A 19,981-nucleotide genomic window follows, 5' to 3' on the forward strand; every position below is an offset into this window, starting at 1 on the left:
TAGCATAAAATTATTAGAATGTCCTTGGTTAAAATCGTAGTATCAAGCTGCATGTCACAAGTTCACAAGATTACACTCTCTGGAGCGCTGAGTCAATGCGCACAAAACCTGTTGAGGGTAGAGCAATAAACAGCTCAATTTTTATAATGAAGTAGAAATGTGTTTCCTTGAATAGGTACTCCTATTGGAGGATAAGAAAAAGTAATGATAGACTGTTAAAGGATGTTAATTTCGTATGTTAAGATAAGACAACAGTCTTCTTTAAGTAGCTGTTCAGCTGTCTATAGTCGTATTTTAACTGGCTTGAAGGAGTGAAAGTCGAATGTGTTAAGATAATAGTCTTCTTTAAGTAGTTGTGGGAGCAAGGAAAGGTATTTGGGTGTCTATAGTCGTATTTATCTTGCTCGAAGGAGTGAAAGTCGAAGGTATTTTGACATTGATTAGAGCTTTTTGGTGTAAAGTCCTTTCATCTGGGGATACTTATATCTCAGACATGAATGTTGCAGATGTAATAATGGATATTTGGAATCTCCTTTATAAATAAAGAAATATGTATTTGTTTGTTTTCAGAAAAGCCACTTAAAGGGGGAGGGTGAAAGGAAGTGAAAGAGATCAAATTATTTTTATGAGGGTACTTATATCTCAAAAAACTGAAGGTTACAGACATGAAAGTTGGTATTCCTTTAAAAATAAAGAAACACGTATTTTTTGTTTATGAAAAATCCACTTAAGAAGGTGGGGAAAGAAGCGTAAAAGTTGAATTCTATGAGGATACTTATATCTCAAAAACGGAAGGTGTTACAGAAGTGAAAATTGGTATTTGTGGTCTTCTTTAAAAATAAAGGAACAAGTATTCTTTTACTTCAGAAAATCCACCTCCGGGGGTGGGGATGGCAAGGAATATAAATGGGTTGAATTATTATTATGAGAATACTTATATCTCAAACACTGAAGATTTTACAGGCGTGAAAATTGAAATCAGAATTTCCTGTCAAAATAAAGAAACATGTATTCTTTTGTTTTTGGAAAATCCACTTAAGAGGGGGGTTAAAAGGACTGAGAAATGGGTTGAATTATTTATACGGGGATACTCATATCTCACAAACGGATGTTGCAGATGTGGTAATTGTTATGTGAAATCTCCTTTAAAAATAAAGAAACCTATATTTCTTCTTTTTTTGGATAATCACTTAAGTGGGGTTGAAAAGAAGTGAATAAGTTGTCAAATTCTTTCCATTAGGAAGGAAAACTGAAAACTGAAGATATTACAGATGTGAAAATTTGGAATCTCCTTTAAAAATAAAGAAACAGTACCTTATCTTAGAAGTGAAGCTTCCACGGTGTGAAGAATTATTTAATTTAATTTCCGGGTTGAACCGTGTTGTACTTGTACGCATATGTACAGGTCGTTATGCTACTTAGGATCTAGAACGGGTAAAAAAAAAAGTAAATAAATAAATGCAATGTAAATATTAATCTTATACCAGTTGTATAGTATCATTTGAAGTAATTCCACATACTGTATATCAGTTGACTATATTTGTAAGTAGTACAGGAGATATTATAAGTAGAATTTTGTAAACAATATAAATTTATTAAGGATGAGCTGTGTGTTTAATAGAAAACATTGTTAGCGTAAACTGTATAATATTGTATTATAGGAAAATTTTCTTCTCTTGTTAATTTAATATTTAGTGCTTGACAATAATGTATTTTAGTGTACCATTTGCCACCGAGGTAGACACCTCATTTGCAAATAAAGAGATTTGATTTGATTTGATATCACGTACAGTTTGCCGACATTTCGAATACATTGCAGTATTCTTTGTCAAGGCGACTGAAATACCCCTACTCGATCCGAGGTAATCAGTCTCCTAGGCAGAAATTACATTACTAGAGTGGCCTTGATTTTGGCCTTTTATATCCTAGCCTTTCTGGCTGACGTAAGCCCTGGCTGTCTTGCGAGACTTCTGGAAAGTATATGTCACAGCCAGGTAGTGGGGGCTTGCCCGTGCTGTTATGTAATGCAGTTGCAGCCCGTGTGTTTATGTTGTGGTCTGTATGTCTTTAACTATGAATGATAGGCATCCAATAATTACTGATTTTGTATCCTTCTTCTAAATTTATGTTGTTCGGATGTTTCTCGATTTCGATAGCCTCGCGGATTTTCCTTTCCAGATTCCAAGGGATAGCTGCTAGGATCTTGGTCTTGTCAAATGATATTCTGTGCCTAGTTTCGTAGGAATGCTTGGCTACTGCTGAAATATCTGTGTTTTCAGTTTCGACTTGGATAATTTATAATTGTTAGGTTCATCAATATCCCAAAACTAATTTTGAATAAGTCATCATCATCATCATCATCACTGGCACGACAGCCCTTTGTGGGCCTTGGCCTTCTGAAGAAGTTTTCTCCATTCTTTCCTGTTAAGTGCAGAGCTCCTCCAATTCTTAATTCCAATTATCTTTACATCCTCTCTCACCCCTTCTTCCCACCTTAACTTTGGTCTGCCATTTTTCTTGGTTCCTTCTGGTACTGCATTAAATATCTTCTTTATCATTCTGTCATTAGCACGCAACACACGTCCTGCCCACTCCAACCTTCTGATCTTTATGCAGTTAAAAATGTTTGGTTCGTTATATAAATTATACAATTCATGATTATATCTTCTCCAGACACCATTTTCCTCCACTGGCCCAAAAATTTGCCTCAAAATCCTTTGTTCAAGTATACCGAGCTGTCTTTCATCAGATTTTGAGAGTGTCCAGATCTCAGCGCCATATGTTAATACAGGCTTTACTAAAACTTTATACATCGGGACTTTAGTTTTCCTAAACAGCACCTTAGACTTCAGATGTTTTCTGAGGCCATGATAGCACTTGTTAGCAGACAGTATACGTTTTTGGATACTGGATACTGGCCGCACTTAAGCGACTGCAGCTATCGAGCTCGGTTTTTTGGATTTCAGAACTAACATTGTTCTTGGAATTAACTTCTGATCCAAGGTAGGTAAAGCTATGCACAACATCAAACTTATATGAGCCAATTTCTATGAATGCAGACCCACTCAGGTAGTCTTTCTTGGTAACGGGCATATATTTAGTTTTCCCTTCATTAATCTGTAAATTCATCTTTCTTGCTGCTTTTTCGAGGCTCGTGAAAGCTTCTTTCAATGCTCTTGGTGTTCTTGCGATTAAATCAATATCATCTGCATATGCCAAAATTTGAACTGATTTATATAAGATGGTTCCCCTTGTGTTGATACTTGCATCTCTAACAACTTTCTCCAGAGCTATATTGAACAAAAGGCATGATAATGAATCTCCTTGCCTAACTCCGTTCATTTTGAATAAGTACATTTATAAATTATATGAAAAAGGAGACATTATAGCGTATCTTCAGGATATACACAAGCGATAAATGTTACACGGCATGGGACATACAAATTAAACCAAATTCACCAATAAACAAGAGAAATGGAACAACACTTACCTTAAGTCAGTCCCAATAAAATGTTGTGATAATGAACAAAACAAACTAGGCCCAAAGAGGTCAGGCGGATTAAATCATGAAGACGGTTCATGGTGTGGATTAGTGTAGTCACATCCTAGTTCGTGAACTATGGGCAATGGCTGACTAGCCTAGTAAGTGGTTCTGAGAGTCGGGATACCAGTTGCTATGGAATGGAAGTGGGCATCTCGGACATATTCTGAGTCATGGCCCTCTTTGTGCTCAGGCGGCTAGGACTATACAATCCACCGGTGATCCATAACCCCTTAGAGAAGAGATCCTCATTTGGACTATGTGCAAGTAAGATAGCATCCTGCTCCATGAATTTACCGAGCTCAGAACATTAGAAGCAAGCCTCGGACCTATGGGAGTAACGGAATCCCACTCTCATTTGACAGGCGAGGGACTCCTTGGAAACAACTTGGTGAACGAAATGGAATTTGATGGGGAGCTATCAATATTAATAGGGCTTATGGAAGAAAGTAGAACTGGCTGAGTCAGCTAAGAAGGATGCATCTGGATGTACTAGGAGTAAGTGATATTTGGGTAAAGGGAGATATCGAGGAAGAGATAGGAGATTATAAGGTGCACTTGACGGGTGTTAGAAAGGGAAGGGCAGAGTATGGGGTAGGGCTGTTTATCAGGAATACCATTGGATGCAACATAGTTTCTGTTAGGCATGTAAATGAGCGAATGATGTGGGTAGATTTGTCAGTTGGAGGAATTAGGACAAGAATTGTGTCCGTGTATTCACCATGTGAGGGTGCAGATGAGGATGAAGTTGACAAGTTTTATGAAGCATTGAGTGACATCGTGGTCAGGATCAACAGCAAGGATAGAATAGTGCTAATGGGTGATTTCAATGCGAGAGTTGGGAATAGAACTGAAGGATACGAAAGGGTGATTGGTAAATGTGGGGAAGATATGGAAGCTAACAGAAATGGGAAGCGTTTGCTGGACTTCTGTGCTAGTATGGCTTTAGCAGTTACGAATACATTCTTCAAGCATAAGGCTATTCACTGCTACACATGGGAGGCTAGGGGTACCAGATCCATAATAGACTATATCTTAACCGACTTCAAATTCAGGAAATCTGTTAGGAATGTACGAGTTTTCCGGGGATTTTTCGATGATACAGACCACTATCTGATCTGTAGTGAACTAAGTATCTCTAGGCCTAGGGTAGAGAAAGTGAAATCTGCCTGCAAACGAATAAGGGTAGAAAATTTCCAGGATGAGGGAATTAGACAGAAGCACATGGATATGATTAGTGAGAAGTTTCGACCAGTACACAGTAAGCAGGTTCAGGATATAGAAAGTGAATGGGTGGCATACAGGGATGCTGTAGTAAAAACAGCAAGGGAATGCCTAGGAACAACTGTGTGTAAAGATGGGAAAAGGTGAACATATTGGTGGAATGATGAAGTGAGAGAAGCTTGTAAACGTAAAAAGAAGGCATATCAGAAATGGCTCCAAACAAGGGCCGAGGCAGACAGGGATTTGTACGTAGACGAAAGAAACAGAGCGAAATAAATAGTTGTTGAATCCCAAAAGAAGTCGTGGAAGATTTTAGTAATAACCTGGAAAGGCTAGGTCAAACAGCAGGGAAACCTTTCTAGACTGTAATAAAGAATCTTAGGAAGGGAGGGAAAATGGAAATGAACAGTGTTTTGAGTAATTCAGGTTGAGTAATTCAGGTGAACTCATAATAGATCCCAGGGAATCACTGGAGAGGTGGAGGGAATATTTTGAACATTTTCTCAATGTAAAAGGAAATCATCCTGGTGGTGTTGCAAACAGCCAAGCTCATGGGGAGGAGGAAAATGATGTTGGTGAAATTATGCTTGAGGAAGTGGAAAGGATGGTAAATAAACTCCATTGTCATAAAGCAGCAGGGATAGATGAAATTAGACCTGAAATGGTTAATTGTAGTGGGAAGGCAGAGATGAAATGGCTTCATAGAGTAGTAAGATTATCATGGAGTGTTGGTAATGTACCTTCAGATTGGGCAAAAGCAGTAACTGCACCTATCTATAAGCAAGGGAACAGGATGGATTGCATCAACTATCGAGCTATCTCATTGATTAGTATACCAGGCAAAATGTTCACTGGCATATTGGAAGGTAGGGTGCGATCAGTCGTTGAGAGGAAGTTGGATGAAAACCAGTGTGGTTTCAGACCACAGAGAGGCTGTCAGGATCAGATTTTCAGTATGCACCAGGTAATTGAAAAATGCTACGAGAGGAATAGGCAGTTGTGTTTATGTTTCGTAGATCTAGAGAAAGCATGTGACAGGGTACCGAGGGAAAAGATGTTCGCTATATTGGATGACTATGAAATTAAAGGTAGATTATTAAAATCAATCAAAGGCATTTATGTTGGCAACTGGGCTTCAGTAAGAAGTGATGGTAGTATGAGTTCTTGGTTCAGGGTACTTACAGGGGTTAGACAAGGCTGTACTCTTTCACCTTTGCTGTTCGTAATTTACATCGATCATCTGCTGAAAGGTATAACATGGCAGGGAGGGATTCAGTTAGGTGCAAATGTAATAAGCAGTCTGGCCTATGCTGACGACTTGGTCTTAATGGCAGATTGTGCCAAAAGCCTGCAGTCTAATATCTTGGAACTTGAAAATAGGTGCAATGAATATGGTATAAAAATTTGCCTTTTGAAGACTAAACTGATATTAGTAGGTAAGATATTCAACAGAACTGAATGTCAGATTGGCGATACAAAGCTAGAACAGGTCAATAATTTCAAGTATTTAGGTTGTGTGGTCTCCCAGGATGGTAATATTGTAAGTGAGATTGAATCAAGATGTAGTAAAGCTAAGGCAGTGAGCTCGCAGTTGCGATCAGTATTATTCTGTAAGAAGGAAGTCTACTCCCAGACGAAACTATCTTTAGCCTGCATCAGTCTGTTTTCAGACCAACCTTGCTTTACGGGAGTGAAAGCTGGGTGGACTCAGGATATCTTATTCATAAGTTAGAAGTAACAGATATGAACGTAGCAAGAATGACTGCTGGTACAAACAGGTGGGAACAATGGCAGGAGGGTACTCAGAATGAGGAGATAAAGGCTAATTTAGGAATGAATGAATTCGATGGATGAAGCTGTACGCATAAACCGGCTTTGGTTGTGGGGTCATGTGTGGTGAATGGCGGAGGATAGGTTACCTAGGAGAATAATAGGCTCTGTTATAGAGGGTAAGAGAAGTGGAGGTAGACTAAGACGACGATGGTTTGACTCAGTTTCTAACAATTTAAGGATAAGAGGTATAATACTGAACGAGGCCACAGCAGTAGTTGCAAATAAAGATTTGTGGTGATGTTTAGTAAATTCACAGAGGCTTGCAGACTGAACACTGAAAGGCATAACAGTATATAATGATTATGTATGTATGTATGTATGTATGTATGTATGTATGTATGCATTAAGAAGTTAATTACTGACTGATATAAGAACAACAGTTTCAGGGAAAATATCAAAACTTTAATTAGGAGAAAATATTTAATTTAAATAAAAATGTCAGTCAACCTTAGGCAATTATCAAATCCAAATTGTGATTGTAAAATCTTTAACATAAATTGGTTTATAACAAATTAATAAATTAAGAGAAAAGGAATTTAAAGTAGATTATTACAATTCAAAATGAAATCAATTGAATTAATTTCAAGTAATTACTTGAGTGGAAAACAGTCTCTTTGTGACTCCCACCAATGTAATTAATAAGGTAAGATGGATAAATTATATGTCATCAAGAATAAGTCACACAAAAAACATGCATATATTATGCAACACCAGAATAATGAACAAGGGGAGTGTGTATGTGAGGATCTTCAAAAGGCAGAAGTATTCAGTCAGCAGTATGTAAAGATTGTTGGTTACAAGGATAATGTCGAGATAGAGGAAGAGACTAAGGCCAAAGAAGTAATAAAATTTACGTATGATAACAATGACATTTACAATAAGATACAAAAGTTGAAAACTAGAAAAGCGGCTGGAATTGATCAGATTTCTGGGGATATACTAAAGACAATGGGTTGGGATATAGTACCATATCTGAAGTACTTATTTGATTATTGTTTGGCCGAAGGAGCTATACCAGATGAATGGAGAGTTGCTATAGTAGCCCCTGTGTATAAAGGAAAGGGTGATAGACATAAAGCTGAAAATTACAGGCCAGTAAGTTTGACATGCATTGTATGTAAGCTTTGGGAAGGCATTCTTTCTGATTATATTAGACATGTTTGTGAAATTAATAACTGGTTCGATAGAAGGCAATTCGGTTTTAGGAAAGGTTATTCCACTGAAGCTCAACTTGTAGGATTCCAGCAAGATATAGCAGATATCTTGGATTCTGGAGGTCAAATGGACTGTATCGCAATTGACATGTCTAAAGCATTTGATAGGGTGGATCATGGGAGACTACTGGCAAAAATGAGTGCAATTGGACTAGACAAAATAGTGACTGAATGGGTTGCTATATTTCTAGAAAATAGATCTCAGAGAGTTAGAGTAGGTGAAGCTTTGTCTGACCCTGTAATAGTTGAAAGGGCAGTTCCTCAGGGCAGTATTATCGGACCTTTATGTTTTGTTATATATATAAATGATATGAGTAAAGGAGTGGAATCGGAGGTAAGGCTTTTTGCGGATGATGTTATTCTCTATAGAGTGATAAATAAGTTACAAGATTGTGAGCAACTGCAACGTGACCTCGAAAATATTGTGAGATGGACAGCAGGCAATGGTATGTTGATAAACGGGGCTAAAAGTCAGGTTGTGAGTTTTACAAATAGGAAAAGTCCTCTCAGTTTTAATTACTGCGTTGATGGGGTGAAAGTTCCTTTTTTTTTTTTTTTTTTTGCTAGGGGCTTAACGTCGCACCGACACAGATAGGTCTTATGGCGACGATGGGATAGGAAAGGCCAAGGAGTTGGAAGGAAGCGGCTGTGGCCTTAATTAAGGTACAGCCCCAGCATTTGCCTGGTGTGAAAATGGGAAACCACGGAAAACCATCTTCAGGGCTGCCGATAGTGGGATTCGAACCTACTATCTCCCGGATGCAAGCTCACAGCCGCGCGCCTCTACGCGCACGGCCAACTCGCCCGGTGAAAGTTCCTTTTGGGGATCATTGTAAGTATCTAGGTGTTAATATAAGGAAAAATCTTCACTGGGGTAATCACATAAATGGGATTGTAAATAAAGGGTACCGATCTCTGCACATGGTTATGAGGGTGTTTAGGGGTTGTAGTAAGGATGTAAAGGAGAGTGCATATAAGTCTCTGGTAAGACCCCAACTAGAGTATGGTTCCAGTGTATGGGACCCTCACCAGGATTACCTGATTCAAGAACTGGAAAAAATCCAAAGAAAAGCAGCTCGATTTGTTCTGGGTGATTTCCGACAAAAGAGTAGCGTTACAAAAATGTTGCAATGTTTGGGTTGGGAAGAATTGAGAGAAAGAAAAAGAGCTGCTCGACTAAGTGGTATGTTCCGAGCTGTCAGCGGAGAGATGGCGTGGAATGACATTAGTAGACGAATAGGTTTGAATGGCGTCTATAAAAGTAGGAAAGATCACAATATGAAGATAAAGTTGGAATTCAAGAGGACAAACTGGGGCAAATATTCATTTATAGGAAGGGGAGTTAGGGATTGGAATAACTTACCAAGGGAGATGTTCAATAAATTTCCAATTTCTTTGAAATCATTTCGGAAAAGGCTAGGAAAGCAACAGATAGGGAATCTGCCACCTGGGTGACTGCCCTAAATGCAGATCAGTATTGACTGATATTATAATAAGGTAAGAATGTTGAAACTTAAAGGGACAAACAAGTAAGTGAATACTCCCAAAAATTCATATTTTTCAAAGGAGCATTTCAATTAAAACCCAATATCACATAACAGATTCGGTCAACCACCAAATCAAACAAAATCCATAACCATTAGAACAGTCAAACTTACTCAATGGTCGAATGTCAAAATGTCAACGCCACAAACAAAGAGCACACCCCCAAAAATTTTACAATTTGCCGCCACAGTAACAAGATCACATGATCTGAGGAAAAGAACATGGTGGTCCATATCATGACTGAAGTTAGGCACAAGAAACTATTTTCAACTCATTCATTTAAATTAATTTTTGGTGGTATTTGAGGAGTAAAATATAAATTTAAAAGAGAATTAAGTAACTTAAACCACCATTGAATCAATGTAAAAAGAAATAGACAACCCAAGATAATACAGTTACCAAGTAACGTCCACAAGGACAACCTCATACAATATATCCTCCAACAAAATTTTATAAATGTTACCAAAAAATACAATAAATTGTTTTATAATAACGAAAGTCCCAAATTACATTTCTAATGATAATTTATGTTCCAAAGGTCTTAAGCGATTTGAACACATTTACAGTTTTCTGTCCATGATAATTTCTCGATCACAAAGGTAATATACATTCACAATAATTTAAAATTTTGAAGTTTCAAACACACAATCAAATCGTCACGACAGTTGAAGAATAATAATATGTGGACGTTACTTGAATTTTCATTCAGGCACCAAGGGAAGACTGACGATGTTACTTACAAATTATAATCCAGAAGTTGAAAATCATAATCCAAACATCACGGCATATTGCCAGATGGTAATTCGATCACCCAGGATCAAAATCAAGTACCATCACCCTTTTTTATCTTGAAAGGTAAGTAAACCTTCGGAGCTGCAGCAGACGTGTGATGCTTATTTTACACAGAAGGGTCAAACAGTCGACGGCCAGTTCATTGTTACGAACAGTAGAACTCGATACGTGACTGTACTCGAAGTAGCACGACTAACCATTATATAGTGCCAAAGTACGGTGAGTGTAGAACATCCACTGTCATTTAGCGCTCCACGCAAATCACGTGTACTAATAAGAGTCACACAGTTTTTAAGTCCTGTAGACTGAAATTACAAGGAAATGAAATGGGGCCTCAAGGCCAATGCTTTATAGGCAAACATATTTCCAAGACATGTTATAATATGGTAACAAAATTTCTTTCAGATATAATTCTGTTACCATATGTTTTCTTTTTCATTAAGTTTATACATTTTTTATTCAAAATTAGTTTCAGCAGACTGAAGAACCTAACAGTTTTTTAAAATCTGGAAGTAGTTCATCTTACTAATATAATAAGAAGGTAGTATCTGCCCTTATACTTTTTTTTTTTTTGCAATTTGGAGTGTGTTTTTACAGGGTGATCAGATATACTTTACTATGGCATATGGTGTTATTACGCTCGTTTGCTGCGTGTGAGTCGAGGTCAAAAACGAGAAGGTATACCATACAAAAGTAACCAGAAGAATTATAAGGAGGCCTTCACTTATCAAATTATGAAATGAGGTGTTGAAACTACCCACCTCATTCTCCACGCATTTTTTGGCATCTTATTAGGAAATTATTCATCACTCCACTCACTGTAGTTCAAGTTGAGGAATCCTGACAATTTCCTGACGAATATTATGTTTTAGTTCTTGTATGGTGTGCAGGTTCATCTTGTACAAGGCAGTTTTTTAATTTACCCCTGATATAATAATTGCAGGCAGCTAAATTGGAGAAACAAGAAGGCCACTGATCCTTACTAATAACTCGGTTCTGTGGAAACACTTCGTGAATTTATCTCATGGAAAAATTCGCAATGTAAGCAGTGGCAGACTCCTGTTAAAAGAAAGCAAAATCGTGGTTCTTGTCAATTAATTCTCTGAAAAAGGGGTTTAGTGTGGTATTTACATAAGTAACAAAATCAACCGAATTCTCCACTGTACGATGATTCTTTTAGCACTGGTGGCACACCACCATCGTGGAGAGGGGCTTCAGATACAAAGTCAGGTTAAACAGCTTTCTAGTGTACACACATAACTATGGAGGTGGAACCAGGTTTCGTCAGAGTGGAATATTACTGTGAATCATTTTTGAAACCGTCTTTAAATTTAGTGAGCTGACTGTGCTACCACAAATGAATCACACAACGAAATACGCTGTTTGAAAATGCAAAAGCCATTAAAAAACACATACACAAGAGCAGCTGAAATACGACTGTGACACCGGACGCGTGGGCACACAAAAGAAAGGCGTAATGGCATAACTCGAAGTTGACTCCAAGGCAACAAGCAGAGCCATCACGTGAGTATACGAGGAAATTGCATGCCACCAACATGGGGAGGCCACAGCTGTAGGATCATCGATGTCGTTCAAACTTGAAGAGGTCGATCCTCATCAAAAATGAACAGATGCAATATGAGTTGGAAGGTATTTGCCACTGACTCTTATTTAACAAGAAATGCCCTTTAAATATAACAGGCTTTATTTGTGAAGGCAGTTTGCTAATAATTGTACGTAGCGCAGTTGGGCTAGTGGTTGTTGCCCTCTCACACAGGCACTTTGAGTTTGAGGTGGGCCAGCGTCATATATTTTTACTTCTCCTTTTTTGTTTTATTACCTATTTCTCTCACTGTCCATGTGGACTGTGAAATGTGTCAATAAGCTGCGGTTTGTTAAAACTTCGCTTTCATAATCACTGATGTAATTATGATGAGATTAATCTACAGCAAAAATCAGTGAAAGTAAAAGAAATTATAAAGACAGAAGTAAAAAAATTAGGGCCTGGTGAACTTCAAACACGAGATGCTTGCGTGAAATTCTGGAATGCTAACTGGTAGGTGTGTGGGCCATTTTCTCGTTAAATAAAGGCCAGTCGCAGAAACCCTCCAACACCTATTTCCTTATTTTTGAATCTGCTACAGAATGTTCCTTTTAGGCACACTTTTTTCCGTCCTGTGCAAAGGGAGATGAAAATTTCCGATGTGTTCCTCTATGTGGCGAATAATATCAGATATGAAGAAAGTATATTTGGGGAAGTAACCACTTATTACAGCATTCGTTATTATTTTCTTTTCTTTCCGTTATGGCAATACGAGAATACCACATTTCACCTCCTAGAACTGGGAGGGAAACGAACTTGGCCTTAATTGAGGTACAGCCCCAGCAAATCTGTGGCATGAAAATGGAAAACTATGGAAAATCATCTTCAACACAACCGACAGTGGGGCTTGAACCCACTACATTCCAAATGCAAGCTCACGTGGTTCGCTCACTTTCAAATGATGCGCTAAGCACTCAGAGTAGACTCTTCCCTTTTGAGTCAAGTCGACTTTTGCAATTCAAGTATTTGCTCGCGCACATTTCTACCAACCATCTCGCGTGTGCAGTGACCAAGCGGTGACCTCTCTCATAGGAAGAACAGCACGAGCACCGGAGAAGAGTATATCTTATCATTCTATAGTGTACACAATGCAAGAAAGATATTGATCATTAATCAGGTTTGTCTGTTATACATTCAGTTTAGATAGTGTGACCGCAAAAACTGCCAACCCATTGTTTATGATACTAACCGGTATTAAATTAGAAGATTCCAGAATTTCCTTGTTCTTAGTTTCACTGTATCTCAATGCATTTAGTAGGCACTAAGAAATAATAACCTCAAGAATACACCTCTCTGACAGTGAATCAGTGACTTGCCTGATGGCCCACTGATACCGCAGCCAGGCTAACAAAAATATTTGTGTTTTGTACTTTCTTGCCCACAGCTCATTCCAATGAAACTAGAGCCATCATAAGTACTTTATTCCACAATACACATGTTCTGAAACCTCAGTTTTAGATTTGTACCACTTGTAGGAGCCAGCACTGGAGTTTTTTCCCGATCGTGGTGTTATACGCCGACTTTCAATGATTATCTATGAGTTAATAATTTCTCTAGACTCTTCTCTTCTTCTGAAAACATTGAATTTCTGTCAACAAATCAACTGAAACCAACTCCAGCTCCATAAATGTCCACAAGATTGTTTCAACTCATGTGAAGCTGTGGGCTAAACCTAGTTTTGTATAGTAATACTGTTAATAACAAACACTTACCTAGGCCTTTCTCTGGACCCATTACAACCCACTCCACAGAACTGGATACTATGCCATGCTGGATAAACACTGGCTGTCTGTTGGTCTTCGCTGGAGATTTCTTCCCGAAAGGAATGCGATGCAACGTAAGAACATAGCCATCTTCTGACACTACAGTGTGAGATTCTGCTGGATACCCGTACTTGGCAATCAGTTCTACCTGTAAGAAAGGCAACAGGAAATCACCTGCATAATACATATATAAAATAAGAGTTTTGTCTGTACATTGCTCAGAATTTAAAAAGGATGGTATTTCTGTATCGATCACATCCATAGTAACAAGGAAAAGCACTTTTTAATATTCCGTCATTTCTGTCTGTATGTATGTACACACATTATGAGAAAACGGCTGAAGAGAATTTAATGAAAATGGGCACCGGTATGTAAAGTAAGTCGCTACAATCTAGACCATAAATAATCTTATTCACGCTGAGAGAAATGGTAGTTTAGGGGAAGGCCTAAAATTTAATTCTCAAATATTTATGTAATTAGTGGCCCTATTTTAATTAAAATTGGTATTCAAAATCAGGAAAAATGGTGTCCTTTTTGCCTAACTCTTACAAGTTACAGTAAAAATTAAAACTCGTAGAAGAATGTTTCATCCAACCTAACTTCAGCCAAAGTTTCGTCAATGGGAGTTTTCAATTAGAGAAGACATTTTTCTTACTTTCGAAAATTGACATAAGTCATCTTGCACTTTAAAATTGTTAACGCAAAGTAAAACTTGTAATCTCTAAGTTCCTTTTAGGCTTAAAAGTGTCACGTCATGTTTTAAGAAGGAACATAAAATGTATTTTTAAACTGTTATATACTCAGTATTTTGAAACTGAATTTTGATTTTGGACATAAGTTCCTTACAATTTTATAACTTTTACTTGGCAATTCAAGACTTGGTGAAATTTCCTTAAGATTATTTTCACTCAATATTATATTAGGCCATACTTATTTTAAATCTCAAGCCATCTAAACAATCAATACTGCCATTTTTGGTCTTGTGTTTTGCTTTCGTATGTCTCGCCCATAGAAGACTTGTACTTGTTCTTTGAACATTGACACAAACTCTTTTTTTGTATACTGAACTTTGATGACGCAAATTTTAACCCAGAACATCAAGTTACTATCAAGATTAAGCAGTGATTTAAGGAATGGTGTCAGATTTTTAAAAATAATTTTAAACTAGTGTTGTAAGAAGTGATCTCACATCACGCTTAATCATTTCAATCTCAACCCATTCAATCATTCACAAGATTATTATATATTCATGTGTACTATGCATTGTTTTGTATGTTTATTTTAAATATGTCAATATCTGTTTTCAAAGGTTTTTTTGGCTGAAGATGACGCAGAATAAGCGTTGAAACCAGTTCCATTTAATAATTAAATGCTGTAATTAATATTATAGCATTGTTTTGTATTGAATAGGTGGACCCATTATTTTGTTCCTATTTTATTCTCAGTTCAACACGGATATATAATGAAATTTTAAAACTTGAATACATGCTCCTGCTGTAATGTGTAGGGCCCAGATTTTTTAAAAATGCATATGCGCATATGCAATTGCATATTTTGACATATTTTGAGGGTTAGTGCATATTCTAGATGTAACAGCATATTCCAGTATATAATGTCTGAATTTAAGGAGAATTACAAGAACTACTAAAATAAATCTGTTTTGTACATCCCATGCTAGTTGCCTATTTCATGTGAATCTCTCGCTACTTGATATTTTCGACTGTCTGTGTAACGGCACTTTACTTTCAAAACTGACAATGGCAACAGATAGCTTAGGTGTGGGTAGGCAGGCTGGATTTCCCTGAATTCCTTTCTCTACCACAGCAGATAATAATCTCAGGGGGCTGGGCACTTGGTCAGGACAGAAGTATCTTCAGTTCACTAGTTACATTCCATTTTAATGCCCTGCATCTCATTTCTAAAAGTGTTAGTTTTTAAAAAATGCCTAAGGAAAAGAGCAGCAGAAGAGATTTACTAAATCAGTGGGTGTCGGGTAATAGGGACTATTCAACAGATGGTGTCATCGTGTACTGTCAAGTTTGCTCAAAGGAAGTGAAATGTGAAAAGAAATTTCAGCTTGAACAGCATTCAAAAACAACTGCACATATTAAAACAAAGGAGGAGAAGAACAGCACACCACAACAACTACTTCTTACACAGGTAAAGCCCAAGTCCTGTAGTCTTAATACATTTTCAAATGATCTTTGCAGGGCTTTCGTATGCAGCAACATTCCATGGAATAAATTAAACAATCCAGTTCTGCGATCATTTCTCGAGAAATATTGTGTAAATCAAAAAATACCGGATGAATCAACTCTTAGGAAAAATTACCTACCTCCGCTATATGAATCTACCCTGGAATTGATCCGTTCTGATATCGGAAGGAACTGTGTCTGGATATCGGTGGATGAGACAACGGATTCGTGTGGCCGTTACATAGCAAATTTCGTGGTTGGTAAATTACATCCAGACGAACCCGGTAAGCCACATCTTCTTGCTTGTAAAGTACTAGAGAAAACCAACCATAGCACAATAGCAAGATTTGTAGATGATTCTCTGCGACTATTGTGGCCATCTGAAATTGAGACTAATTGTTGTACTGCTCACAGATGCAGCTTCGTATATGTTGAAAGCAGCAAAGGCCCTCCAAGTATTTTATCCAAAACTCATACACGTAACCTGTTTAGTGCACAGATTACACCGCATTGCAGAAGAAATACGCGCACAGTTTCCAGCTGTTAACAATTTAATTGGATGTGGGAAGAAACTATTTCTGAAAGCACCAGCTCGTGTCCAGTTCTACAAAGATTGTCTACCTGAAGTTCCTTTGCCACCTGAACCTGTCCTGACTTGGTGGGGGACATGGTTATCTGCAGTATCATTTTATCAGGAACATTTTAATGAAGTAAAAAAAGTGGTTACAAAACTTGAAGATGAACATATTGCGTGTGTCCGTGATGCAAAAGTTGTGTTTGAAACCGCTACTGTTTATCAAGATGTGAATTTCATTCATGCACATTTTTCTAGACTTCCAAAAGGCATTGAGAGCTTAGAATCTTCTGGTACTCCCCTCCATGAATCACTTGATCTCGTTGAAAAAGCTGCATCTTCGTTGAATTACGCTCCAGGCGAAATTGGAGAGAAGATTAAATGCAAGTTAGAAAAGGTGTTGAATTCGAACCCAGGACTGAAGAAGATTAAGTTAATTAGTCAATACTTGAGTGGGTCCGACTCGTTGGCTGAATGGTCAGCGTACTGGCCTTCGATTCAGAGGGTCCCGGGTTCGATATCCGGCCGGGTCGGGGATTTTAATCGCTTCTGATTAATTCTTCTGGCTCGGGGACTGGGTGTATATGTCCGTCCCAACACTCTCCTCATCATATTCAGACAACATACTACACTACCAACCACAACAGAAACACGCAATAGTGCTTACATCCCTCCATAGAGGGTTGGCGTCAGGAAGGGCATCCGTCCGTAAAACAGGGCCAAATCCACATGTGCGGCACAGTTCACACCCGCGACCCCACAGGTGTGGGAAAAGCGGCAGGAAAAGAAGACGAAGTCAATACTTGAATGGAACTAGGGTATCCTTGCCAGATGTATGTTCCGAAACGCTGGTGCCCATGTATAAGTACTGTCCAATTACGTCAGTTGATGTAGAACGATCATTTTCAGCCTATAAACTCATTTTGACGGACAACAGACATAGTTTGTCTCCAGAAAACATTGAAAGACTACTAGTTACCTATTGTGATGCTTCTTTTTGCAATAAATGATACCTGTAAATAGGTAAGTGAATAAAATTGCATATTTTTAAGAGCATATTTCCTCATTTTCCGTGCATATATTCTAACTTTTTAGTGCATATTTGCATGCATATTTTCAGGTTTTTTTAGTGCATATAAATCCGGGCCCTAGTAATGTGCCTCAGACATATTTATTTTGGGGAATGGCAGAGCTCATTGGAAATCCATTGTGATAGTATACAGATCGGCACAGTCATTTCAACTTGCTCAATGATATGGCACCAGACGAATTGATAGGGTAGCCATCGCCTCTCTACGGGGGTTCTGCTGGTATCAGTTGGCGACGTCCTTGTCCCTGGTGATGACTATTTGCAGGTCCTTGGATGGCGGCTGAAGCTGCGGTGGCTTTCCCTGCGTTCTCATGCCTGTATATTTCCAGGGCCTATGCTCTTTCATAGTCCATCAGCATGATGCAGTTGACTGGCTTGAACATCAGGCTTGGCCCTGACGGGTGTCAGATTATTCCATGAAATCGAACTCTGTGTTCATACCGACATCGCTTTAACCATGGCCAGTTAAATGTTACAATGTCAAGATAGTGATATTCTAAAGTTGCAATAGGGCCAAACGATAATTGTACAAGGAATGTACTGAGCAAATGACAGTGTGGTTTGGGTCACATAGTTATCAGGTTTCATTCGGGAGATAGTGGATTTGAACCCCACTGTCGGCAGCCCTGAAGATGGTTTCCCATTTTCCACGGTCGCTTCTTTCTCACTTCTAGCCATTTCCTACTCCATCGCCGCCGTACGACCTACCTTTGTCAGTGTGACGTAAAGATTATTTATTTGGGAAACCAAAACAGCGAGAAGCTGAATTGCAGAGTTCCACAATGAAAACTATATTTACAGTTGAGTAACACAATGCAAACAAAACAATAAGTGGAAGAACACTAAGGAAAAATCATCTAATGATAAAAATAAAGGGGAAAATCTAACAAAATAACTGCAGAGACACAAAAATTAACAACAAAACATAAATGCAAAAGAAATAATGAGGAAAATTAAAGATTAAAAGTAAAACGAAGAGAAGAACTTATAGCTAGGCACAGTAGACAGATATAACACATAAGTAATGGTATAGTACAGTAAAAATAAAGAAATAAATGTTACATTATGTACAACAGAGGCGACAGCAATGAGAAGAGGAAAAAAGGAATATGAAGAAAATGAGCTAGGTTAAGGAAGAATTGATTAAAGGAGGCATACGAAAAACTAAGTTCCTGTCAGAAGATAAAGAGTTAAGGAGGGTTGGAATGCAGATAAAGTTCTTTGAACAACGAAATATGAAGGGGTGGATTTATCCTGGACTTAAGTTAGGTACCATCTCGGCATTTGTCTGGAGGAGGAATGTGAAACCACAGAAAACCACTTCCAGGATGGCTGAGGTAGGACTCGAACCCCGAGGCTGAGTGGACCCCATTCCAGTCCTCGCACCACTTTTCAAATTTCGTGGCAGAGCCAGGAATCGAACCCGGGCCTCCGCGCGTGGCAGCTAATCATGCTAACCACCATACCAAAGAGGCAGATAATTTATTTTTGAAACATTCAATATGACGTTATAAAAGTTATTTTAACAGTTTGATCGTTTGTTCCCATCTATCCAGTGAAATGAAATCTATGAGTGAATTGTTATTTGACTAAGTGAAATGTCTTAATGTCTGCCAGCATGGGCCAGGCTGCTTACTACATTTCCAGCTAACTGAATCCCTCCCTGCCACTTTATACCTTTCAGCAGATGATCCATGTAAACTACGAACAGCAAAATAATGGTTCACACATCTTGAGCACAACGTTTGTACTTGCTGGCAGACTTGGATCTGTTACATCATCACTTACATCAATTTTGAAGGTTAGACAGTAGCCAGAACTAGATACGCAAATTTTGTAAATTTTTATTCCAAACCTTGAACGTTTAGACCTATTGCACTGGACATATCGATACCTTGAAGCACACAAGTTCTATGTCCACTTCTTTGGATATCGACATATTGGTACCACCAGATTAGTCATAAGAAACTGCATTGAATGCACAGTTGTTCTTTGTCCATACAAAGTGGGAAATGCAAGAAAAATTGAGAAACCTAAAATCACTATGTCCTTCCCTGTCTTCTTTACAAGTGCACACAAGTACTATGTCCTGATATCTTTCTTGTTGTCAGGACTCACGTGCTCAATTGTGCTACAGTATGTCTGGACATGGTATCCGTGTGCATTTACTTCACGAAACAAGAATGGGCGTAGATCATGTTCTCGATTCATTATTGGCCTTGGTACTTGTTGTTTTGGCGGTCCTGTACAGCAGTTTGTGAGAGATATTGTAATTGTTCTGGCTCGCATAATAGCTGTAGGTGTTAATAGTGATTGCACAACATGGTGTCCATATTGACTGTGAAGACTGCTCTTATAATTATTGTTATACTACATACTATAGCGGTCAGTTATCATTCTGATGAGTTTAGTGTCAGACCTAAGACAAAACGCTGGTTAATAGAGCAAACGCCTGAAAAGCCTTACATCTGAGCTTTTTTGACAAGCCCTACTGGTGAAAAATATCTAATTCCCTCCATGGGAACTTAGAATTTTCCATTTGGAATTGCTAGGCGGGCATAAATTCCATTGTGGAGATTTATCTCCCGTATGCAGTTATCAGACTGT

The 19,981-nt window shown here is 38.2% G+C and overlaps 1 protein-coding gene across 2 annotated transcripts in view; it reads right to left on the minus strand.

Moving 5' to 3' along the window:
• LOC136867149 (gastric triacylglycerol lipase-like) overlaps positions 1–19,981 on the minus strand; it is an 82,836-nt gene that overhangs the window by 49,002 nt on the left and 13,853 nt on the right. For both annotated transcript variants that reach the window (XM_067144259.2, XM_067144260.2), the window contains exon 2: positions 13,465–13,663. In XM_067144259.2, coding sequence (XP_067000360.2) covers positions 13,465–13,663 — 199 coding nt within the window. The remainder of the gene's footprint in view (positions 1–13,464; positions 13,664–19,981) is intronic.

This window comes from Anabrus simplex, chromosome 3 (assembly GCF_040414725.1).
Source record: "Anabrus simplex isolate iqAnaSimp1 chromosome 3, ASM4041472v1, whole genome shotgun sequence".
Lineage (NCBI taxonomy): Eukaryota > Metazoa > Arthropoda > Insecta > Orthoptera > Tettigoniidae > Anabrus > Anabrus simplex.